The sequence below is a fragment of the Tamandua tetradactyla genome, chromosome 8 (assembly GCF_023851605.1).
Source record: "Tamandua tetradactyla isolate mTamTet1 chromosome 8, mTamTet1.pri, whole genome shotgun sequence".
NCBI lineage: Eukaryota > Metazoa > Chordata > Mammalia > Pilosa > Myrmecophagidae > Tamandua > Tamandua tetradactyla.
The window spans coordinates 123,999,294-124,023,208 of NC_135334.1; the positions used below are offsets into that span (position 1 = coordinate 123,999,294).

Below are 23,915 nucleotides of genomic sequence, written 5' to 3' on the forward strand. Positions count from 1 at the left end.
TTTGTTGATGGGCATTTGGATTGTTTCCACCCTCTGGCTGTTGTGAACAATGCTGCTGTGAGCATTTTGTGCACATATTTGTTTGAGTCCTTGTCTTCAGTTTCTTTGGGTGTATACCCAGGAATGGAATTGTTGGGTCATATGGTAATTCTATAATTAACTTTTTTTTTTTCAAGCAAGAGCCACACATTTTATTTGGTTGCTGTTCCTCTTAAGTCTCTTTTAGTTCATAACAGTTCTCCTTCCTTCTTGTTTTCTCACCATTTTTTTAAACTTTTTTATTGTATAGTATAACATATATACAAAGTAAAGAAATAAAAAAGCAATAGTTTCCAAAGCACTGTTCAACAAGGAGTTACAGGACAGATCCCAGAGTTGGTCATGGGCTACCATACGATCCTCTCATGTTTTTCTTCTATCTGCTCCAGAATATAGTGGGCTAGAAGGCTTAAATATTTTTTTATCATCACAACTTTTTTCCTTATTTTTTTTGTGAAAAATAATGTATATACAAAAAAGTTATAAATTTCAAAGCACAGCACCACAGTTAGTTGTAGAACAGAGTTCAGACTTCAATATGGGTTACAATTTCACAATTTTAGAGCACAATTTCTAGCTGCTCTAAAATACTGGAGACTAAAAAAGATATCAATTTAATTATTCAGCAATCATATTCATTTGTTAAGTCCTATCTTCTCTATAACTCCGCCATCACCTTTGATCTTTCCATCCTTCTCGAGGGATGTTTGGGCTATGGCAATTCTAAATTTTTGATATTGGAAGGGCCTCTCACTAATATGGGGTAGGGAGATGGAACTATCTGATGTTCTGGAGAGGCTGAGCCCTCTAGGTTTCAGGACTTATCTGGACCAGGGACCCATCTGGAGGTTGTAGGTTTCTGGCAAGTTACTCTAGTGCCTGGAACCCTTGTGGAATCTTATATATTGCCCTAGGTGTTCTTTAGGATTGGCTGGAATGGTCCTGGTTGGGGGTTGGCAGGTTATGATAGGTAGCAAAGTCTACCTGAAGCTTGCATAAGAGCAACCTCCAGAGTAGCCTCTCGACTCTATTTGAACTCTCTCTGCCACTGATACTTCATTAATTACACTTCTTTTCCCCCTTTTGGTCAGCATGTAATTGTTGATCCCATGGTACCCGGTATTCATCCCTGGGAGTCCTTTCCCACATCGGCAGGGAGACTTTCATCCCTGAATGTCATGTCCCGCGTAGGGGGGAAGGCAATGATTTCACTTGCAGAGGTGGGCTTAGAGAGACTGAGGCCACATCAGATCAACAGAGGTCCTCCAGAAGTAACTTTTAGGCATGCCTAAGGGTAGGCTAAGCTTCTCCGTGCTACCTACATAAGCTTCACAAGAGCAAGCCTCAAGAACATCTATAGGCTTTGTAAATCAGCATCTCTGGATTCTTGATCTAATCTAGTCCTTTTACTTTACAAATAAAGAAACAAACCCAGAGGGGCGGAACTGACTTGTCCAAGGTCACAGTTTAGGAGACGTGCTAAGACTGGAGCTGTCTGATCCCCAGTCAAACGTAGTCTTTATAGAGGGTATTTCCCACAAACTATTCAAACTGTGTTGCTAAACTATATTTTGCTGGTCCTAAAGCACTTTCAGTAAACAGGTTTCTAACAAAGGAAATCTTTTCACAATGATGGGATTGAACGGGGTATGGCTATGACAAAATACTGCATTTAAGTGGTGTTTTTGCTTATTTTTTTTAAAGTGCCCCAGACTTTCTTTGCAAACTAGCCAGACCATTGTGCCTTTAGAATGTAAATCTTTGGCTCTCTAAATGTTAGGAAACAAAACAGAAATTCCTCAAATTCATCATTTTGCTTTTCTTCCTACTTGCTCAAGTATGTCTGTATCCTTTGTGCCTGCACATATCCCATGCAGGAGGGATGAAGGGATTAGATATTATTTCAGGTTTTACAGCGAGGCAGAACTCCAGGAAGGATGAAGATGACACCACAGATAGGTGGCAGGGCCAGGAGCTGCGCTCTGGTCTCTTGACCCCCAGATTCTGCATATTTTCTACCAGATGATTCTGTGGTCTTCACACCTGGGGTTCCTAATTACAAATATAAAACCCTAGTTAGGTAGAGGGATGCATGGGCCTACCCCTGACAAATCAGGATCTCCAGAGGGGAGGCCAGATGTGGGAGTCACTGCTCTACCGTGTGGGCAGAAATGAACCTGCATCCAGGTTCATTACCATTTTTTTCCCCACTGGGGGAGGCAGTTTTGTGTGAGGGAGTCTTTTTTTTCAGTTTGAGCTTTTTAGTTGGCTATACCTTTATTCAAATTTGCTATTTACCCCTTGCAAGTAATATCTCTTAGGGTTATTGTGAGGATAAGTAAAATAATACATGTAAAAATAAATGGATGTAATAGGGGCTAAATAAATGTTACTTTTCTTCTGTCCTTTCTGCATCATCTTTGAGCTTGGGTCTGGGAACCAAGAATTGCTTGGTTCTTCTCTATCCTGTGATTGGGAGCTTGAACACAAGTCATTTGAGTACATCCCCAGTGGCCACATATTGGGCCTTTCCAGAAGATCGGGAGCACGGAAGCAGTTTCCTGAGTCCCTGCACACCTTACCTTGGGGCCTGGGAATTTGATTGCTTTGGGGGGTTATCTAGTAGTACATAGTCAAGGGCTAGAGAATACCCCCATTTCTCTTCAGGATTGTTCTTGCTGCAAGGAGAAGCCTCGGGAAGTTCTGAGGATTAGAAATGTGAGTTAGGAGGCTCCCTGAGGATGTTTCCAGGGATGTCGCCTCTGGGAGCCAAGGAAACAGGAAGAGCCCCATGGGTCTGGGAGGCCTTTTACATAATACTTCCTGGGGGGCTGGTGGGACTGTGCCATGGGGTGGGGCTGGCCAGCTGGGACATATCATTCCACCTTGCCACATGGCCTGACTTGGAGGAGAAGTCCATTAGCTGACCTCCAGAAACTCCATGAAGAAATCTCCACTAGGTTTTGGTCTCCTCGCACTTTCCTTCCCCTTTCTTTTTCATGCACTCCCTAGAACCTGAAAGGGCAACTCTTGTCAGTGAAGCACTAGCAATGCTTCCTCCTCTGCACGGAAACTTGGGGGAGATGGTAATAGGACTTGCTTGTCCAACAATTGGCTCTGGCCTCTGTCAGAGGGCTGGAAGCTCCAGATGTGGCTTGTGTCTGGTCCTGGGAAGACACCAGTGGAGAGAATAGGGTATTCGGAGAAGGAATTGAGGATCGGAAATGAACGAGGGAGGCTTTTCCCAATTTCACAAGTCACAAGGCTTCAGACCCATGATACGTCCCAAGTTCCTTGAAACCAGGTGTTTTAGGGACATCTCTGACTATGCTGGAGTTTCAGGGCCATTGGAAGGGTAGAGGGTGAGGGAGGTAGAGGAAAGTGCTGGGTCCATGATAAATGTGCTGGGACAGAATAGGTCCAGTTTCCCAGGACAACTGGGGCCTATGAAAATCAGGGAAGGGACAAATACAAGAGGAATGGCATGCCTTATGCTCATGACTCAGAGATGCCCAGAGCAGGGTGAGGACCTTGTGAGGAGATGACCTCGTGACAAGAGGGAACACAAACAAAAGCTGGAGGCAGAACTCTGAGATGGGGGGGGGGGGGGCGGTGTGCTGGAGTGGCTTTTCTGAAATGTGAAAATGAATACATGGGCAGTTTTTGCAACATCACCAGCCTGCTGTCTTCTCAAGGCTCTGTTCCCCGACCCCCACAGCACACCCCCTGCTCCACCCTGGGCTTCTTCTCATTTTCCCTCAGGCTCCTTTTCTATTTCTGCTTTCCCTGACCTCTCATCCTGTTCCCTCTGTTCCACCCCACCCCCCTGTCCATTCTTTCCCTGTTCCCTCTTTTTTCCTCTTCCCTCGTGCCCTGTTCATCTCCGTTTGGGTCCCACTGGCTGCCTGCCCTGGATCCCTGTGCTCCTACGCTTTACTGTGGAGCCCATGGGAATTAGCGTTTACAGCAAAACAGGAAGAGCCTGCGAGCAGGAAACTGGGAGTGGGGCAGGGGGTGAATGGCCAGTAGTAACCTCAGTTCCTTGCCTCCCACATCTGGACCGAAGCATCTGCAGGACTCTTAGCTTCTCCCTCGCAGCCCACCAGCCCCAGCACTTCACTGGTTCATCAGACCTGGGAGGCAAGAAGACAAGCGTCGTGGGCTCTGACCACAGGACCGAGACTGGAGCGAGGACACTTGGATTCTGATCCCAGCTGGGTCACTAGCTGTGTGTGGTCTTGGAAAAGGCTCTCAAATGAGCTTCGGTGTTCTTGTTTGAAAGAAGCTTTTGTTATTTGTCCTCCCTCCCTCCTGGGTTAGCTCTAGGACAAAAAGAGGCAGTGAGGGATGTGCATGTGGAAACAAGCACTTGAGACCATAACAGTATAGAGATTCAAGGCGGTGGAAAGACCCATAGCTGAAAGGGCTGGGAGGGTAGGGTAAGTGCTTCTATTTCTTGAACACTTAAGTGCTATACATTGTGGTCCAATATATTGTTTAATCTTTACAACAACCTTATATGCAAGAATTATTATTTTCTCTAATTTTTAGATAGGGAAACAGAGGTTCAGAGATACCAAGTAACTTGCTCAATCGGAACCATACAGCTGAAAAGAGTCCAGGATGTGAACCCAAACTCTAAATCCAGAGCCCAAATGCTAATCTAAATATGATGAGATAAAGTCAGTTAGAGCTAATGACTGTGGGACAAAGGGCTCTCACGTTCTTTTACTTGTATTCATTCAGCAAACAGGAACACAGTACCTCCTCTGATGCCTCCCCTAGGCAGGGGCTTTGAAGGAGACATAGTCAGTGAAATTAAACCTCTGACCTCAGGGCCGCATCTCCTGTCCTGCAACAGGGCAGGAAGGCCATGGCTGTGGTCATCCGGTCAGATGATACCTGGAGCGCCCAGCCCTTCAAATGGGACTGGTTCCAGGCGAGGGGGACCTGCCCACTTCCCCAGGCCCAGCTCCCATCAGACTTCCCAGCCCCCTCTGGCGCCTGCCCTCTGGCCCCAGCACCGGCACTGCTGGAGACCTCCTGGACGGCTGCACCTGCCCGCCTGGCCCCGGGCCCCACGGCTTGGCCGAGACCTGGACTGGCGGGGAGAGCAGCCTGGCCCCTTCCCAGGCTGGGGGCGCAGAGCGCGGTTGGGAAAGCCGGCCGGGGCTCGGTGTGGCAATCTCCGCCGGGCCGGGACCTTTGCCCCGCGAGCTGCCTGCGGAGGGGAGAGGACGCCTACTCTGGAGGCCGCGGGGCTGGGGTCGGGGGTGAGGGTCGTAGACCCGAAAGCGCAGCCGGGGGCCGCGGGGAGGCGCGGCGAGGGACACACCTGGATCCGGGGGGCGGGGCCGGGGGCGGGGCTGGGGGGCCGCGGGGAGGCGCGGCGAGGGACACACCTGGAGCGGGAGGGGGGCGAGCGCCCAGTGAGGGGCGGTGGGGCCAGGGGGCGGGCAAGGGGGCGGTGGCGGGGAGGAGCCGCGGGCCGGGAAAGCGGCCGGGCCGGGGGCGGGACAGGGGCGGGGCCGGGGGCGGGGCGGCCCGGGCCTGCTTGGTAGGAAGCGGAGGTGCCGGTGCCGGCCGCGCTGCCTGGCCTTCGGCGCCGCTGGACGAGGGGCTCCATCCTCGCCCCGCCGCAGGTCGGTGCCCAGTGGGTGGGTCGGCCCGGGCGGCGCGGGGGCCGCCGGCTGGGCGGGGGCCGGGAGACGGGAGGAGCGATGGCGGCGGGCTCCGGGCGGGGCCGAGGCTCTGTCCAAGGGGCTCCGGGGAGGGGTCCCGGTGTGAACCCGGGCGACGCGCCGAGGCGCGAGGTTGGGCCGGGGCCGGGGCGCGGGGGTGAGCCTCTGGGCGCAGTGAGCGAGGGGCCCTGGGCTCGGGACGGGCCGCGCTGCCCCGGGGGCTGCGCGCCTGCAGGGGCCCGGGCGAGGGGCGCCGACAGCTCGGCTTCGGAGTTGGAGAGCCAGGGTCGGAGTCTGGCACCACTGCGGCGGGCCTGGGCGCAGTCTGTTTCGTCTCTTTGAACCTCAGTTCTCCCATCTTAAAATGGGCTTACGAATCGCCCTGACCTCATGGGGGTGTTTGTGGGGAAGGAGCCAGAGGCTGTAGCACAAACTGAGACACACGGAAACACCGGCTGCTGTGTGAGTCCTGATGAAAGGCAGGTTCGGGAGGAGAAGGAAGCTCCAGAGGCTGCCACCGGGGTTGTTCCCGCAGGACTGTCCCTCGGTGATGTCTAGGGCTGCGGGAAGAGATGTCTCTGTGGCTGGAGACCCCTGAGCATGGCGTGTCCCCTGGTAAGCTCTTCCCAGGCTCAGCCCCTCGCCACTCTGGGAAACACCCCCTGTGTTCTCCTTGCCCAGCACGCAGCCCCAGGCCCCTCCGGGCAGGGCTGGCCTCTGCGCAGCCCCCGCCGCTACCCTTGCAGGCTCTTCCCTGTCCTTCCCACGGGCTGGGCTGGCTGCTGGGGAGAGCCCTGACTTCTGGCTTTGCCAGCCCTTGGGAAGACAGAGGCCAATATCCTCACTTCAGGTGCCGAGGTGCAGGAGTCCAGTCCAGGCCCACACACCCCTGGGGTCCCAGAGCCCGACCTGGGGCTCTGCTGCCCTCTGTGGGAGGAGATAAAGTTGCAGCTGCCCAGCGGGGACACCAGGGCGGGGACTGCGGCGAGGTGTGAGAGCTCCTTGTGTTTCTTTGGGGGCTCAGACTCTGCGGCAGAGCCCTGGGCGCCGGAGGCACGCGATGCAGGCAGCCAGGTGCTGGGGGGCAGCACCCGCACCCTCGGGGAGGGCGCCAGGACGCCCCAATCCACTTCAGGGCTGGGGCTGGAGGCAGCGGAGCCCATGGCCCTGCTCCTCAGGGCAGAGGCCCCCCCTGGAGCCACAGGTGAGGCGCTTCTGGACTCAGAGGAGGCAGGGGGCCCCCAGGCCTGGGAAGGCTCCCTCCGGGCTCTTCACCCTACAATGCCATGGGCAAGCCCAAAGGCTTTGGAGACGAGTGGACCCAAGTGAGCTGAGTGTGAACTTTTTCTTGACCCTAGGCAATGACTTAACTTTTCTGAGCCTCAATCTCCTTATCTGTATCGTGGAAATAATAATAGTGCCTAGTCTTATGGTTATTGTAAGGACCAGTGCCTCTAAAAAGCTAAAACAGTCCCTAAGATGCAATGGCACTCGGTGGGTGAGGACTACTGTTCTTACAACAGACAGGATGGACTGCATGTGGCGAAGGCACTCAGAGTCCAGGTGGTGGCTCGTGGGTGCCAAGCTTTCGCCTTAGGGAAGGACATAAAGCTCTTGCCTGTATCCAGAGTTCCATCCACCAAAGCGGAAGAAAGGACCAGCTCCCAAAATGCTGGGGAACGAGCTGTGCAGCGTGTGCGGGGACAAGGCCTCGGGCTTCCACTACAACGTGCTCAGCTGTGAGGGGTGCAAGGGGTTCTTCCGCCGCAGCGTCATCAAGGGGGCGCGCTACACCTGCCACAGCGGCGGCCACTGCCTCATGGACACCTACACGCGCCGCAAGTGTCAGGAGTGTCGGCTTCGCAAATGCCACCAGGCAGGCATGCGGGAGGAGTGTGAGTGTCTGGGGACAGGGCTGGGGGAGGGTCTCCCGGGAAAGGGGGGGTACATGTAGGTGCCAGGGTGCAGGCAGGGGCCGGAGCCTACAGGGGCTTCCTAACCTGTTGGGTCCCTAAGTATGGATACATCTCTTCCTTGCCTCCCGTGAAGTCCTCTGCCCTTCTTCAGCCTCACCCGTCTCCCGTATCCTTGTGTCCTGTCTCCCCCTTCCCTCCCCTGTTCATGTCTGGCCCCACCTTTAGTTGTCCTGTCAGAAGAACAGATCCGCCTGAAGAAACTGAAGCGGCAAGAGGAGGAGCAGGCTCAGGCCGTGTCCACTCCCCCAAGGGCTTCCTCGCCTCCCCAGGTCCTGCCCCAGCTCAGCCCAGAACAACGGGGCATGATTGAGCAGCTGGTGGCTGCCCAGCAGCAGTGTAACAGACGCTCCTTCTCCGACCAGCTTCGGGTCACGGTACTCGAGGGCCCAGGGAGAGGTGGCTCTGCCCGGGGCGCCAGGTGGCTCTCAGTGTGTGGCTCAAGCTGTGTACCTCTTCCCTCCTTGCCCTTCCGGGCAGCCTTGGCCCATGGCACCAGACCCCCAGAGCCGGGAGGCCCGCCAGCAGCGCTTTGCCCACTTCACTGAGCTGGCCATCGTCTCGGTGCAGGAGATTGTTGATTTTGCCAAGCAGCTGCCTGGCTTCCTGCAGCTCAGCCGGGAGGACCAGATTGCCCTGCTGAAGACCTCTGCCATCGAGGTGGCTGGACAAGGCCACGCGGCCGAAGGGAAGCCGGGCAGGACTGTCTGCGGGAAGGGGGCAGCGGACGTGCAGCTGGGGCACCAGATCTGATGGGAAGCGGGGGTGAGGGAGGCCAAGCTGCCCTCCTGGGGCTGTGTGCCAAGACGAGCCCCCAGTCCCTGTCTGAAGTCTGCCACTTGCGTGCAGGTGATGCTTCTGGAGACATCTCGGAGGTACAACCCCGGGAATGAAAGTATCACCTTCCTCAAGGACTTCAGTTATAACCGGGAAGACTTTGCCAAAGCAGGTGAGAACTGAGATCACCAGAGGACTGGGCTGGACGGACAGATGCTCTTAGTCCCGGGGCCCACCGTGACTGCAGAGCCACAGGCCCAGGGTTTGAGGGGCTGTAAAAGGAAGGCTCCACTTGTTTTTCCAAGACAGTGGTTTACAAACTGTGTTCCAAGGAATCGGAGGCATCCCATGAAGTGTCACCTTAGAAGAGAAACAGGGAGGCACAGCAGAGGCTTTCACCCTTACTTGAGCAAACGAGGAGCCCCATTTAAATCTACATTTTATCTTGGGCTCCTGCATAACATTTGAAGAAAAGATTTTACAGCTAGAAAAAAAAGTTTGAAAACCACTGTACTGATCACTTTTGTAGTGATCAATAATGGAAAAAAATTTGTCTTTAGACATCCTTTTCAAGAATCAAAAACTCTCCTTCCCTGGGCTGGTTTTGCCCTCTGCTTTCTGATTGGCCATGGAGCCAGGGCTGAGACATCGCACAGGAGCCCAGATGGCAGCTTTAGCCTGAGAGTGGGCATGTCTCTCCCCATCCCAAATCTGCAGTACTCTCTCCAATAATTAGCTCACCTTCCTGCTCTCCCCCTGATGCAAGACGGTGGGGTTCCCACCTTCCATTGTGGACAATGTATGCCTTACGGGAGCATGGCTGGGAAAGGATGGAAGGGGAGGGAATTCTGAAGGGAGCGGGACTGAGGCTCAACAGGAGACTGAGCAGTCCCACGCCGAGCGTCTGCGTCTGTACAGTGTGGCTGGTGTGGCCGATGCTGTGATCTTGTTCCTGGTTGCCAGGACAGAGCTCGTAAAGCCCGCCCTGGGCTCCCACCCCTCAGGCCGTGTGTGCCTCTTGCTGCCCCAGCCCAGGCCACCCAAAGGCCCCCTTGGACTGTGGGGCATGACAGAGCTGTGTTGGCACCTCTTGCCAGCTTGGGGTGCTGCCCAGAGGTGAGACACCTAATGGGGACTCGCTGATGACTTCATCCAGCTGTAAAAGTGCAACCCTGCCCCCTTTCTCTGCCAAACCATTTTTCCCCAAATGGTTATTACCCCAGTTCCTCTTAAGTAGGCCCTTCTCCTCCACAGCATCCTTTTTTCTGAACCCCTTCCAGCTCCGTTCCTTCAGCACTAGTGGACTTAACTTATGCTATCTGAGTTTGCACCTATTTATAGATGTATTGTATAAGCAGATTTGGTGTCATCATGTTTGTTTTTCATTTTTCCTTTCTATCAGTGGGGTCTTGGGGAGAAGGAGCAGGGGCTCTGCTCTGTCAGGGCTCCTCCCCTCCACATCCCACTACCATATGCTGTAGATGGAGGGTGATGTGGACAGATTACATTTCAGGCATTCATTCAGTGGGCCCTAGCGGACCCTCACAGCACCCCCTCACCCAGCTTTAGAACTTTCTCTCCCCCTCTGTGCAAAGGGGCTGGCAGGCAGTTTGGGGCTCAACACCTCGAGCACAGGATACTCACCAAGAAATGCTTTCTAAAATGGGGCTTCTCACTGAATGGATCAACACATAATGCTGATAAACATCAGGGTGAAAGTACAGGAAGTGATTAATCAAGAAACTTTGAATGGAAAACTGCAGCAGATGGTTGCTAAAAGAAAGCTGAGGGAGCCCCGAGCCAGTGTGGGCTGGGGAGGGTTTGGTGCAAATGGGAGAGCCGTGCTCTTAGGTGTTGTGGCTTTTGGTCATCATTTGTTGATCCTCAGACTTTTCAGCAAGAAGGCTGGGTCCATTCTTTTTCTTAAAAAAAAAATGTATTTGACACTAATGTAGCAGTTGGTATGTGCTAGGCATTATTCCAAGGACCCATTATAAGGCTGTATCAGGTTGTATTATCTCCATTTTACAGATGGTAAATTAAGGCCCAGAGAGCTTAAATAACTTACCCAAGTCACAGAGCCAGGAGGCAAAGCCAGGCAGCTCAAGTACACACTCTCAACTGTCTTCCCTCTGGGACGTGGCGCAGTCCGTGAAATGTATCTCTACTGTTTTTAAAAAGTAGGGTCAGTTGCTAATGGGAAAAAATCTCACAAAAATAAGAGTTGCCTCTCTTTCTAGCAATGTGGGGCCCTCATTAATTCTAACAGGAATAGTAGGATTATTAATATCCTGTATTCCAGCACCTCGTCCATGCTGGGCACTGTGCTGAATGCTCCGCATGCTTTCTCCTTTAGCCTTCACAGGCGCCTCCAGGGACAGGCTCAGATAGGACTCCCATTTCACAGATGAGGCTTAGAGAAGTTGAGAAACTTGCCCAAGGCCACACAACAGAGCCTTGGAGACTTAGTGAGTCCTTCAAAGTTTCCTAAGCTGAAGACGAGTTAGAGGCGAGAGGGGAGCCCCTGCTGCTCCGGCCACGCGCCCCGCCTCCCTCCTCCCCCCAGGGCTGCAGGTGGACTTCATCAACCCCATCTTCGAGTTCTCCAGAGCCATGAACGAGCTGAAGCTCAACGACGCCGAGTTTGCCTTGCTCATTGCCATCAGCATCTTCTCTGCAGGTGTGGAGGAGGGTCAAGAGGGAACCCGAGCAAGAAAGCACCAAGGAGGGCACAGGGCCCACGTGCAGACACTGTGGGGGTGGAGGCCCTTGCTGTGGTATTTTGGGATGGGAGAAGTTGGGTAGGTCATGGAAACAAGACCCTGGCCAGACCTGCTCCTCAACTCTGTTGGTGACCTACAGACCGGCCCAACGTGCAGGACCAGCTCCAGGTAGAGAGGCTGCAGCACACGTATGTGGAGGCCCTGCACGCCTACGTTTCCATCCACCACCCCCACGTGAGTCTCCCCATGGCACCCTTTCCCCCTGCTCCACAAGTCTATCCCTGGCCACACCTCACCACCTACTTCTCCTGCAAGAATCCCTGACTACATCATGCACAGACAAGTCTCTACCTCTCCCGCAGCTCCCCTACCTTTGCCCTCCCACCTCTCCTTCCAGGGTGAGCAAAGGCTGTATTCGTCCCTCTCCTTTCCCCAGGACCGGCTGATGTTCCCACGGATGCTAATGAAGCTGGTGAGCCTCCGGACACTGAGCAGCGTCCACTCAGAGCAGGTGTTTGCACTGCGCCTGCAAGACAAAAAGCTTCCCCCGCTGCTCTCTGAGATCTGGGATGTGCATGAATGACCGTTCTCCTGGCCTTCTGTTTTCTGGGCTGGACTGGCTGAACCTCCCTGACAGGGAGCAGACTGAGAAGGGCAAACATTCCCAGGGGCTGAGGGACAGAGACCCTTATGGGGCATTAAAGGAGCGTCAAAGGGTTGGAAGTTTTGTGGCTGCTGGGTAGCCGGGGTCCTGTTGAAGATGCACTGCCTTGGCAGGGGGCACTGACCCAGGCCATTGGGTGCCCTGGGGGGGCCACTTGACACAAGGCTGTCCAGGGTCCTGCCCATCTGCCTCCACCACTTCCTGTTCTCCCCACAGGGCCCCGAGGGAAATTCTCCACTGTCACTCTGTGGCCTGGCCATACATGCCTCTGGGCTTCCTTCTGATAAGTCTGGCACTATCTGAACAGGAAGCCCAAAGTGAGCACAGCATGAAAGACATCATTTCTGGCCTGCGGGTGGGGCCCGGGGGTAGAGGAGAAAGGTGTCTGGTAGGGTCGGCCTCCAGACTCAGCAGGGACCCCAGTCCCGCCGTCAGCTTTGGCAATGAGGGCGGCCTCCTTCCACTAGCCCCACTGCGCCATGTGGGCAGATGGCACTCTGGGGTGCAGACGCCGGCTTCCCCTTAACGACCCGCGGGCATCCTCTTGTCTTGTCTGGGGGAGTGGGCGGCGGTGGATTTTCAGAACCATCGCCTAAGCCAAGCGTGTCACGCATGTGCGGCACTGCTCCTTTTCTCAGCAGGCATCTGAGCATCTAAAAGGAGGGCACAGCCGGAAAGGCCAGGGCCGAGGCATGCCCCCCTCGGGCCCTGGGACGAGAGCAAGTGCCCCGAGGCCCCTCGGAGGTGGCCAGCGCTTGGGCTCGGCCGCCGCCAAGCTGGACCCCATTTCCCGGCGGGCACCGCGGCGCCGCGCGCTGGGCGCCGCACCCCCCTCCGCCGGCAGTGGTAGGCGCCACCTCCCGGCAGCCGGCGTCCCGCCCGGGAAGCTGGGCGCTCCCAATTCGCTTGCGGGGGGGGGGGAGGCGTGGGACGGCCAGGAAGTCTCCGGGGGGCAGTTTATCCTGACAAGTCGCTCCCCATTAATCAACGTTTCACCGAAGTGGACTCTATGACCGCGTCCAATTGAAAGCCGTCTGCGCAACCCGAACAGAAGGTATTCCTGTGCTCCCTCAGCGCGGCGCGTCCCGCGCGGTCGGGGCCGCCCCAGCGCCCGAGGGGGCAGCGCGGCCTCGGCGTCTGCGGTCCGAGTGGCCCCAGCCCCGCCGACGCGGAACCGGCGCCCGCCGGGGAAGGCCTGGCGCTGCGCGGGCACGGGCGGTGGGAGGTAGGAGCGCCGGGCTCTGCGGCCTGGGAGAGGCGAGCAAGGGGGCCGAGGAGGCCCCGAGGGGTGCGCGGGCCTGGGGGCTCCGGAGGCCGGGCCGCGGGCGGGGTTCCTCCCGGCGGGCGAGGGGCCGCCCCGGAGCGTGCGCGGCCCGGTCTGTGCGAGAGTGAACTTTACTTCTGGTTAGGGGTCGGAGAGCCGAGACTGCTCATTCGGCAATTTCCTTAGCTTTTCAATTTGACATTTCAAATGTGGCATGCTGGAGAGTGAGGACAATGTTGAATCCTCCCTGCACCTGCCCGTCTCCCCATCCTCGTGCGTCGCCAAATTCTTCTTCCTTTTCCTGCCCTTCCCTCCTCCCCTGCCCTGCCTCATTGCCCCAGTTGTCCCCAGCTGGACCAGTCAGTGCTGATGCACCTGCAAGGTCACCGCCCGGGGAGGGGGATGGGAGGAGGGGGACGGGAGGGGGAGAGGATGGGGTGGAGAAAGGAGGGAGAGGAGGAGAGGGAGGAGGCCGAGGAACGCGGAGGGAGGAGGGGAGGGGTCCCCTGTTGTGGCTCTGCTGAGATGTCAGACTGCTCTCCGGTTCCTGTGGTTTAACCACGAGCTCCAGCGCCCAAAGGAAGGACTTATCTAAAAGGTTGGTTAGCATGGCCTTGGTCGGCTGAAGAAGCACAGATAATTGGAAGGTCTGTGGATCCCAAATAGAATCTGCGCCTGGATGGAGTGGACCGGTGATGAAGGGCCCTAGCAGAGAGGAGTGTGCGGTGATCTTAATGCCTTTGAAATATGGGGAAATAGGAACTACAGTTAGTGAATGTGGTTGAGACAGGAGCCAGGGGCTGAGGCTGGCTGGCTGGGAAGGGAAAGTGTGGGTTCCGGGGAGTACAGGAGGATCCAGAGTCTTTCTGGAGAGGAGGGGAGAAGGGGGTAGGAGGAAAAGCCTTGGCTGTCTCTGCATTTTAAATAACTGAAGGCAATGGCTAAGGAATGAATTGTGGCTAAAAATCTGTCCTGTCACTTGTCGCTCAACGAGTCACGGGATCTCACAGCCGGTGTGGCTCTGGAGAGGTGGCGGCTGGAGAGAATAATGACTTGAGAGTTTTATCAAATGATTCTTGGTGGAGAGAAGATCCCAGCAAGGCTAGAGCCCCCGTGCCTGATATATTCAAGGAGATGCTTCAGGCGTGATCTTTGGTGATTTGGGCAGGAAAAGGGCTTCTGGTTTTCATTGTAAACATAGATTTCAAGGTTTAGCCTTGAGTTTTGGTCTTGCAGATTCTGTTTTAGTTTCAAATGCTTTTGTTCTCACCCTTGGCATTTTCTCTGTGGTTCTTTATGGAATGGATTATGCTTTAATGACCTCCTACATCGTTTCTCTTTCCCTCCCCTTCTCCTTCTGCTTGGCTCTGGAATAGTACCCCACCTTCTGCAGTGTGCTTAGCACGCCACAGCGGTTGGGAGAGCCACAGGCTGGGTAAACTGAGCAGCGGTGGTGCCTAAGAAAGAGGATACGGCATGCTCAGGAACTTGGTTTTGCTTGGGGGCTAGGAGCCAGAATTAAGACAAAGCACAAAGTAAAGACAGGTCGGCGAGAAGACAGCCTAATCCTTAGCAGGTGTCAGTGGAAGAGGTGTCTCCAGGTTCAAGGAGAATGAATTGTTTTGGGCCCTGGCTGACTCTAGAGTAGCAGCTGCTAGCACTGTGGGTCACCAAGCAGGGGAGAGCATGGCTCTGCTGTATACAGCGCTGGGAGTCGCTATGGAGACAAAACTGAATCCTATTACCTGCAGGTCCTCTGCTGGGAGTAAGAGAAAGGAGGGAGCAGCATTTGGGGGATTAGAGGGGTGATGCAAATAGGTCTTGTTTATTATGAGGTAGAGGAGAAAAGAAGGACCGTACCCACTGTCCAAATCCAGTAGGACCTTATGCGCACAGGGAGTGTGTACACGCCTGTGTGTCTGGGGCCACAGGTGCGGCAAACAAGGTGTGTGGCTGTGTGCATGCAGTTGGGTGTATGTAGTTTAATGGGGTTCTTTTTGGATGTACAGGGAACAAGGTGTTAGTGTGGCCCCATGCCGAGCGCAGAGCTGGATTCCTGGAAGCACTGGAAAATACCCTGGTAGTGGAGCGAACCATTTTATTTAGGGAAATATATGGAGACCCAACAGGAAAAAAATTATAAGTAAGACCATGTAAGCTTTTCCTGATTTTAGGACTATAGTTTACACATTCCTCTAAGCACATCTCATCCTGGAGAAATCCTGGTATTCCTGCATCGACTTTTTAATCTCTATAAGATGTAGTAGGCTGCTGAAGAGTGCTTCGAAAACTATTGCTTTTTTCTTTCTTTGCTTTGTATATATGTTGTATTACACAATTTAAAAAGTAAAAAAAGATAATAATACAGAGGGGAGGAAACAAACAGATAAACAAAAGATAAGAAAAAAAAAAGATATAGTAGGGACAAGACCTCATCTGTATGTATGTATTACCGATTCCGATCCGGGAGCTGGAATAGAGGAGAAAGACTGATTCAGCACCAAGGGCAGAGCTAGTGGCCGTAGCCACTGGGCTCCCTTTCTTCCTTGAAGGGGGGAGAAAAGTGGCTTAGATGAGACAACTGGGGCATGGACATTCTTCACTCAATCTCATATACAGTGGAATAAGAATAGCCAGCCGTTGTTATTGTCTGAGTGTGATTAACTGTGCAGGCTATGTGGTAGCTCCAGCCGTTGTTATTGTCTGAGTGTGATTAACTGTGCAGGCTATGTGGTAGCTCCAGCCGTTGTTATTGTCTGAGTGTGATTAACTGTGCAGGCTATGTGGTAGCTCCCATCAATCTGAATAATTAGTTTCCTTCTAGACCTAGAAGTAGTGTGGTTGAAGAGTCTAGTTTGGTCCTAATCCACCCTGGAGCAGTCCCGAAAGTGAGTCAATTTGTTTGTTCTGAATCCAGATTAGATCGCCTGGGTCTGTTTTTCAGAAACAAAGCCCCAGGGGCTAGGCTAGAAATAAACTGGATTGTAGGGATGGGGAGATGGGCCCCTAGTTATCCTACTTCATGACATTTGACTCCATGAGCTCCTAAACCTCGCCAGGGCTCCAGGCCAGGAGCGTGTCATGTTCTCCCGTCATCAGTGCTGAAATGGAAGACTTTGTGGCCTGTGCCCCTGTCTGCTGTAGAACTGAGAGGCTGAGTCTCGTAGGCACAGCAGCTTATCAGGACTTTTCTCCTTTTCAGTCTGAATTTTTCAGGTATTGTCAGAATTCCCTTTGGAAACATTGGCTCCTTGCTTCTCGATGCCCTGAAGTTCCTCTGAGATGCGCTGACGTGCTGGAACCATGGCGCAGAAGAAGTTCTGTCCCAGGCTGCTGGACTATCTAGTGATCATCGGCACCAGGTAAGTCTAGAAGAGACTGATTTTCACGTTGTCATCCAGGAGAGCTTTAAAGTGTCCAGTCATCCCCCCACCCCCAGGCTGCTTTGCATATCTCATCCTCCCCTATTATTTTGCCCTGACGGGAGCATTGATACCAGCAGTGAACCGGCAGTGAACCATCAGTTCAGTAGTGGCCTTGAGGAGTGTGGACAGAGCTCAGCTCTGCTCTCTTTTTTTAAAAAAAATTTTTTTTTTTATTAATCAAAAAAAAGAAAAGAAATTAACACAACATTTAGAAATCATTCCATTCTACACATGCACTCAGTAATTCTTAGTATCATCACATAGATGTATGATCATCATTTCTTAGTACATTTGCATCGATTTAGGAAAAGAACTAGCAAAACAGCAGAAAAAGATACAGAATGTTAATATAGAGAAGAGAATTAGAATAATAATACTAATAAAAATGTATATATATATAAAAAAGGAAAAAGAAAAAAAGAAAAAACAAAAGATACAAGCAAACAAACAAACAAAAAACTATATTTCAGGTGCAGCTTCATTCAGTGTTCCAACATAGTTACATTACACTTAGGTACTATTGTGCTGTCCATTTTTGAGTTTTTGTATCTAGTCCTGTTGCACAGTCTGTATCCCTTCAGCTCCAATTACCCATTATCTTACCCTGTTTCTAACTCCTGCTGGTCTCTGTTACCAATGATATATTCCAAGCTGATTCTCGAATGTCGGGTCACATCAGTGGGACCATACAGTATTTGTCCTTTAGTTTTGGGCTAGACTCACTCAGCATAATGTTCTCTAGGTCCATCCATGTTATTACATGCTTCATAAGTTTAGTCTGTCTTAAAGCTGCATAATATTCCATCGTAGGTATACGCCACAGTTTGTTTAGCCACTCGTCTGTTGATGGACATTTTGGCTGTTTCCATCTCTTTGCAATTGTAGATAATGCTGCTATAAACACTGGTGTGCAAATGTCCGTCTGTGTCTTTGCCCTTAAGTCCTTTGAGTAGATACCTAGCAGTGGTATTGCTGGGTCGTAATCCATTCTGCCATTCTATGTCTTTTGATTGGGAAATTCAGTCCATTAACTTTTAGTGTTATTACTGTTTGGATAATATTTTCCTCTACCATTTTGGCTTTTGTATTATGTAGATCATATCTGATTTTCCTTCTTTCTACACTTTACTCCATACCTCTCTCTTCTGTCTTTTCGTATCTGACTCTAGTGCTCCCTTTAGTATTTCTTGCAGAGCTGGTCTCTTGGTCACAAATTCTCTCAGTGACTTTTTGTCTATAAATGTTTTAATTTCTCCTTCATTTTTGAAGGACAATTTTGCTGGATATAGAAGTCTTGGTTGGCAGTTTTTCTCTTTTAGTAATTTAAATATATCATCCCACTGTCTTCTAGCTTCCATGGTTTCTGCTGAGAAATCTACACATAATCTTATTGGGTTTCCCTTGTATGTGACAGATTGTTTTTCTCTTGCTGCTTTCAAGATCCTCTCTTTCTCTTTGACCTCTGACATTCTAACTAGTAAGTGTCTTGGAGAACGCCTATTTGGGTCTATTATTTTTGGGGTGTGCTGCACTTCTTGGATCTGTAAATTTAAGTCTTTCATAAGAGTTGGGAAATTTTCAGTGATAATTTCTTCCATTAGTTTTTCTCCTCCTTTTCCCTTCTCTTCTCCTTCTGGGACACCCACAACACGTATATTTGTGCGCTTCATATTGTCATTCAGTTCCCTGATCCCCTGCTCAAGTTTTTCCATTCTTTTCCCTATAGTTTCTGTTTCTTTTTGGAATTCAGATGTTCCATCCTCCAGTTCACTAATTGTAGCTTCTGTCTCTTTAGATCTACCATTGTAGGTATCCATTGTTTTTTCCATTTTTTCTTCTTTCTCCTTCACTCCCATAAGTTCTGTGATTTGTTTTTTCAGATTTTCTATTTCTTCTTTTTGTTCAGCCCATGTCTTCTTCATGTCCTCCCTCAATTTATTGATTTGATTTTTGAAGAGTTTTTCCATTTCTGTTCGTATATTCAGCATTAGTTGTCTCAGCTCCTGTATCTCATTTGAACTATTGGTTTGTTCCTTTGATTGGGCCATATCTTCAATTTTCCGAGCGTGATCCGTTATTTTCTGCTGGTGTCTGGGCATTTGATCAGATTTCCCTGGGTGTGGGACCCAGCTGGTTGAAAGGTTTTTCTGTGAAATCTCTGGGCTCTGTTTTTCTTTTCCTGCCCAGTAGGTGGCGCTCGTCTGTCTGCGGGTCCCACCAGTAAAAGATGCTGTGGCTCCTTTAACTTGCCAATCCGAATCTCGAAGTCAGCCCGGGAAACCGCGCGCGTGGAGGTGGGGTCGCCGGCCGCCGCGGCTTGGGGGAGTGCCGGTCCAAATTGCCCAGCTGGCCCGAGACGCCAAGCATGGCGGGAGGGCCCCGCTATCCAACATTCCCAGTCGGGCCGGGAAGCCACGTGCGTGGAGGGGACCCCAGTCGCCAGCCGCCCTGGCCGGGAAAACGCGCACCCCTCGGGTATCTCACCGCAGTGGATTCTCCGTGCCTGTTCAGCCATTCCAGAATGGGGTGTGCTGTCTTTTTGGTCTCTGTCGTGGCTCCGGGAGCTGTTTTGTATTGTTTCTGTTTCTTTAGTTGCTGTTCTGGAGGAGGAACTAAGACCCGCGCATCTTACTAAGCCGCCATCTTCTCCGGAAGTCCTCAGCTCTGCTCTTAACCGGTGCCTCTGTGATCTTGAGCAAATGGGCTCTTTATACTCCAGTTTCCTTATTTTGTAAAAAGAAAAAGGACATTGTGCTCCTTCTCTACCTACATATGCTGTTTGGTGATGCTTTAGCTAATGCACCCTTAAAGGAATTCGTGATTTTAAGGTGCTGGGGATAATCTTGCTGTTGCAGTTTTCCTTTCGTTTCAGCACAGGTGTCATGATGGCACAGACCTCATTTAGCCTGCCCACTAAATATGGCAAGCAGCCCTCATCTTTTCCAAGGTCGTACATTTAGGTCACTTTATCTGAAAGTGCATATTAAGCTTTATTTGTTGGCTGTGGCTAAAATTTGATAGATCGTTCTGTCCTTCAGGCCACTGCATTTGTCTTTACATCCTTCAGGCACCCGAGCAGCGACAGCGTGGCCCAGACTCCAGAACTGCTGCGGCGATACCCTTTAGAGGACCACGCCGAGTTCCCCCTGCCCCCGGACGTGGTGTTCTTCTGCCAGCCCGAGGGGTGCCTGAGTGTGCGGCAGCGGCGCCTGAGCCTGCGGGATGACACCTCTTTTGTCTTCACCCTCACGGACAAGGACTCTGGGGTCACACGTTACGGCATCTGTGTCAACTTCTACCGCTCCTTCCAAAGGCGGACGCCTAAGGAGAAGGGGGATGGCGGGGTGGGGGCCCGCGGGAAGGAGGGAGCCCGGGCCCCCTGTGCCTCCGAAGAGGCCGGCCCCCAGAGCGCCGAGGGCGGCGCGTCCCTGCCGCCCCCCAGTGCCGAGTCCACCCCTGACATGGGCCAGTCTCCGCGGGGCAGGCGCCGGGCCCGCGGGGGCGCGCGGTCCCGCAACAGCACCCTGACGTCGCTGTGCGTGCTCAGCCACTACCCCTTCTTCTCCACCTTCCGAGAGTGTCTGCACGCCCTGAAGCGCCTGGTGGACTGCTGCAGCCAGCGCCTCCTGGCCAAGAAGCCAGGAGCCCCTCGAGGCGTCCAAAGGTACAGGTCTCAGCCGGCCCCCCGAGGAGGCGGGCAGCACCGAGGGCTTAGGTCTAGTTGTCTGTGAGGAGGGCAGAGGAAACGTCTTCCAGAGCCTGCGGGCCTGCAGACAGACTCACGCAAACCTCAGACTGTGGTGTGGGCACCGCCGTGTCTTGCCACGTGTGCCCTGTTTTAAAAATGCGTTTATTCTTATGTTTCAGAGCAGTTGTAAGCTAACAGAACGCACACACGCCCCTCCGCCCCTCGTGGAAATTCCCTGTTATTAATATGCTTGCATTAGTGTGATGCATTTGTTACAGCTGAACTAATATTATTATTTGACTAACTGAAGTCCATAGTTTGCATTAGTGTTCACTCTTTAGGCTGTACAGTTCTGTGGTTTTTTTGTTTTGTTTTTCAAAAATCTTTGTGGTAACATAATACAACCTGAAATTTTCCATTTTAACCACTTGGAGTATATAATTTAGTGGTGTTAATCACATTCATCAAGCTGGCCTACCATCACCATTCGTTACCAAAGTCTTTTCATCACCCTCAGAGAAACTCAGTGCCGTTTCCCATGCCCGCCTCCCTACCAACCCATACTCTCAGTTCTGAGTCTACGAATTTGTACATTCGAATTATTTCATATACATGATCATGCCGAATTTGTCCTTTGGTGTCTGACTTATTTCTCTTATCATGATGTCTTCAAACTCCATCCATGTCGTAGCATCAGAACGTCATTCCTTTCTCCAGCTGAATAATTTCCCATGGTATGGGAGTCCCACATTGTGTTTATCCCTCTGTCTCTTGATGGACTCTTGGGTTGCCGCCACCTTTTGGTGATTGTGAAAACATTGGTGTGCAATTAATCTGCTGGACTCCCTGCTTGCAGTTCTTTAGGGTATATACATAGAAGTGGGTTGCTGGGTCGTATGGTCGTTTTATATTTAACTTTTTGAGGAAGCGCTAAATGGTTTTCCACCACAGCCGTACCATTTTAAATTCCTCCAGCAATGTACAAGAGTTCCTGTTTCTCCACGTCCTTGCCAGCATTTATTTTCTGTTTGTTTTTTTAAAAAAATAATAGCCATCCCAGTAGGTATAAGGTGATATCACGTCATGGTTTTGTTCCTAATTTTCAGTTCCCTAATGGCTAATCATGTCGAGCATCTTTTCATGTGCTTTTTGGCCATTTGTAAATGCTCTTTGGAGAAATGTCTTTTCAAATCCTTTGTCCATTTTTTAAGTGGGTTGTTTGTCATTTTGTTGTTGTTATGGTATTTCTTTATATAGTCTTGATATTAGATCTTTATCAGATATGTGGTTTCCAAATTATTTTCTCATATTCTGTAGGTTTGCTCTTTACTTTATGATAATATCCTTTTTTTTTTTTTTTTTTTTTTTTTTTAAAGGAAAGACAGAGAGAAGGAAGGAAGGAAGGAAGAAAGGGAAACATTTTTTAAACATTTTCTTGTTTTTATTGTATTCTGTTTCTCCGTTTTTGTTACATGGGCTGGGGCCGGGAATCGAACCGAGGTCCTCCGGCATAGCAGGCAAGCACCTTGCCCGCTGAGCCACCGCGGCCCGCCCGATAATATCCTTTTTAAAAAATGTTTTTCTGGAGATATCTTCCCGCACAATGCAGTCCATCCAAAGAATATCCTCAGTGGGCCATAATATCATCGCAAAGTTGGGTACTCACCACCGTGATCATTTTTAGGACATTTGCATCACTCCAGCAAAAGAAATAAAGAGAAAAAAAGAAAAACCCGTACATCCCATACCCCTTACCCCTCCCTCTCATTGACTGCTAGTATTTCCATCCCCAATTTTTTTATCCCTCATCCCCCCATTATTTATTTATTTATTTGTTCTTATTTTTTTTCACTCATATGATAATGTTCTTTTGATGAACACAAGTTTTAAAATTTGATAAAGCCCACTTTATTTTCTCTTTTGTTCTTCATGCTTTTGGTGTAAAATCTTAAGATTCTATTGCGAAATACAAGGTCTTGAAGTTGTTCCCCTGTTTCTTTTCAGTGCTCTTTAATACCCCCCCCAAAAAAATTCATGGATCCTTTTTTTATTCCTAGATTTTTGTTATTCTTTTTTTCAGCAGTTTTATTCCCACACCATACAGTCCATCCAATGCGTGTAATCAGTGGTTCTCAGTATAACCACAGAGATGTGCTTCCATCATCACAGTCACGTTTAGAACATTTTCTTTGCTCCTAAAAGAAAACCCCCATGCCCCTTATACCTCATGATTGACATTTATCATTTGTCTGGCACCTTTGTTGCAATTGAAGGAAGAAGATTATACTATCATTGTTAGCTGTAGTCCGTAGTGTGCATTAGGTGTATTTTTCCCTTATGCACTCTATTATTCACACCTTGTAATAGTGACATCCACTTGCTCTAGTTTATGGGAGAACATTCTTATATTTGTACCATTAACCACCTTCGTTGTCCACAACAGGGTTCTCTCTGCTGTACAGTCCCACGTTTCATCCTCTAGCTTTCGTTCTAGTGACACACAGGACCCTAGACTTCCCCTTCCAACCACAATCACACACATGACCCAGCACTGTTAATTACACTCACGCCTGTGTGCTTACATCACCTCCGTCCATGCCCAACCTGTATGATCAACCTTATTTTGAAATTCTGCACAAATTAAGCATCAGTTCCCCATTCTCTGTGCTCGTACTATCTTCTGGTAACTTGTTTTCTAGACATTAGCTCCATGAATTTGTTCATTTTATTTCATCCATATTAGTGAGATTATACTGTAGATGTCCGATTATGCCTGTCTGCTTTCACTCAGCCTGATGTCCTCCAGGTTCAGCCCGTTGTTGCATCCATCGTGACTTCTTTTCTTCTCACAACTGAATAATATCCCCAAGTATGTGCAGCCACATTTTGTTTACCCTTTCATCAGTTGATGGATACTTCAGATCTTTCCATCTTTTGGCAATTGTGAATAATGCCGCTATGGGCGTCGTGTACACGTCTCTTTGTGTCCCTGCTTTCCGTTCTTCTGCGTGTATACCCAGTAGCAGGATTGCTAGTCATATGGCAGCTCTGTATTGAGCTTCCTCAGGAAATGCTGAACTGTCTTCCACAGCGGCTGTGCCATTTTACCTTCCCACCAGCAGTGATAAAGTGTTCCTTTTTCTCCACATTTTCTTCAGCACGTTTAGTTTTCTGTTTCTTTAATATATCAATTCTAGTAGGTGTGAGATGATACCTCATTGTGGTTTTGATTTGCATTTCCCTAACAGCTAATGATGTTGAGCATCTTTTCGTGTGCTTTTTAGCCATTTGTATTTCCTCTTTGGAAACATGTCTATTCAAGACTTTTGCCCATTTTGTAATTGTGTTTGTCTTTTTATTGTTGAGTTGTAGGATTTCTTTATATATTCTGGATATTAAATCCTTATTGGGTATGTGGTTTCCAAATATTTTCTCCCATTGAATAGGCTGCTTTTTCACTTTTTTTGATAAAGCTCTTTGAAGCACAAAAGTCTTCAATTTTGAGGAGGCCTCATTTATCTGTTTTTTTCTTTCATTGCTTGTAGCTTTGGGTGTAAGGTTTAAAAAGTCACTGCCTACAGCGAGATCTTGAATATGCTCCCCTGCATTTTCTTCTAGGAGTTTTATAGTCCTAGTTCTTATATTTAGGTCTTTGATCCATTTTGAATTAATCTCATGTAT

The 23,915-nt window shown here is 50.6% G+C and overlaps 2 protein-coding genes and 1 long non-coding RNA gene across 10 annotated transcripts in view; 2 read left to right on the plus strand and 1 right to left on the minus strand.

Annotated features, from left to right (window-relative positions):
* Positions 1 to 5,567: 5,567 nt before the first annotated feature.
* On the plus strand, positions 5,568 to 11,911 carry NR1H3 (nuclear receptor subfamily 1 group H member 3). Of its 2 annotated transcripts, XM_077114603.1 has the most exons (10): positions 5,568 to 5,681; positions 6,256 to 6,335; positions 6,571 to 6,924; positions 7,349 to 7,615; positions 7,862 to 8,070; positions 8,174 to 8,353; positions 8,543 to 8,642; positions 11,037 to 11,150; positions 11,333 to 11,427; positions 11,630 to 11,911. In XM_077114603.1, the coding sequence occupies exons 2-10, from the start codon at positions 6,293 to 6,295 to the stop codon at positions 11,774 to 11,776; spliced, it is 1,509 nt and encodes a 502-aa protein (XP_076970718.1). In that variant the 5' UTR covers positions 5,568 to 5,681; positions 6,256 to 6,292; the 3' UTR covers positions 11,777 to 11,911. The 2 variants fall into 2 exon arrangements, with proteins under 2 accessions (XP_076970718.1, XP_076970719.1); XM_077114604.1 differs by lacking the exon at positions 6,571 to 6,924.
* On the minus strand, positions 10,539 to 12,321 carry LOC143644943 (uncharacterized). Its single transcript, XR_013156983.1, has 2 exons — positions 11,565 to 12,321; positions 10,539 to 10,637 (listed from the first exon to the last, which is right to left on the minus strand). It is a non-coding gene; the product is annotated as an uncharacterized LOC143644943 (long non-coding RNA).
* Positions 12,322 to 12,718: 397 nt separating this feature from the next.
* MADD (MAP kinase activating death domain) overlaps positions 12,719 to 23,915 on the plus strand; it is a 59,940-nt gene continuing 48,743 nt past the window's right edge. For 2 of the 7 annotated variants that reach the window (XM_077114609.1, XM_077114610.1), the window contains exons 1-3: positions 12,719 to 12,911; positions 16,324 to 16,483; positions 19,614 to 20,210. In XM_077114609.1, coding sequence (XP_076970724.1) covers positions 16,425 to 16,483; positions 19,614 to 20,210 — 656 coding nt within the window. In that variant the 5' untranslated portion in view covers positions 12,719 to 12,911; positions 16,324 to 16,424. The remainder of the gene's footprint in view (positions 12,912 to 16,323; positions 16,484 to 19,613; positions 20,211 to 23,915) is intronic. The other 5 variants (XM_077114606.1, XM_077114608.1, XM_077114611.1 and 2 more) reach the window with 3 other exon arrangements.

Bases quoted from the DNA above. Each gene is read 5' to 3' on its own strand.
- NR1H3 (XM_077114603.1), top strand. From the start codon at position 6,293: ATGTCTCTGTGGCTGGAGACCCCTGAGCATGGCGTGTCCCCTG. The intron at 8,354-8,542 runs GTGGCTGGACAA...ACTTGCGTGCAG, and splicing joins TGAAGACCTCTGCCATCGAG to GTGATGCTTCTGGAGACATC. The intron at 8,643-11,036 runs GTGAGAACTGAG...TCCTCCCCCCAG, and splicing joins GGAAGACTTTGCCAAAGCAG to GGCTGCAGGTGGACTTCATC.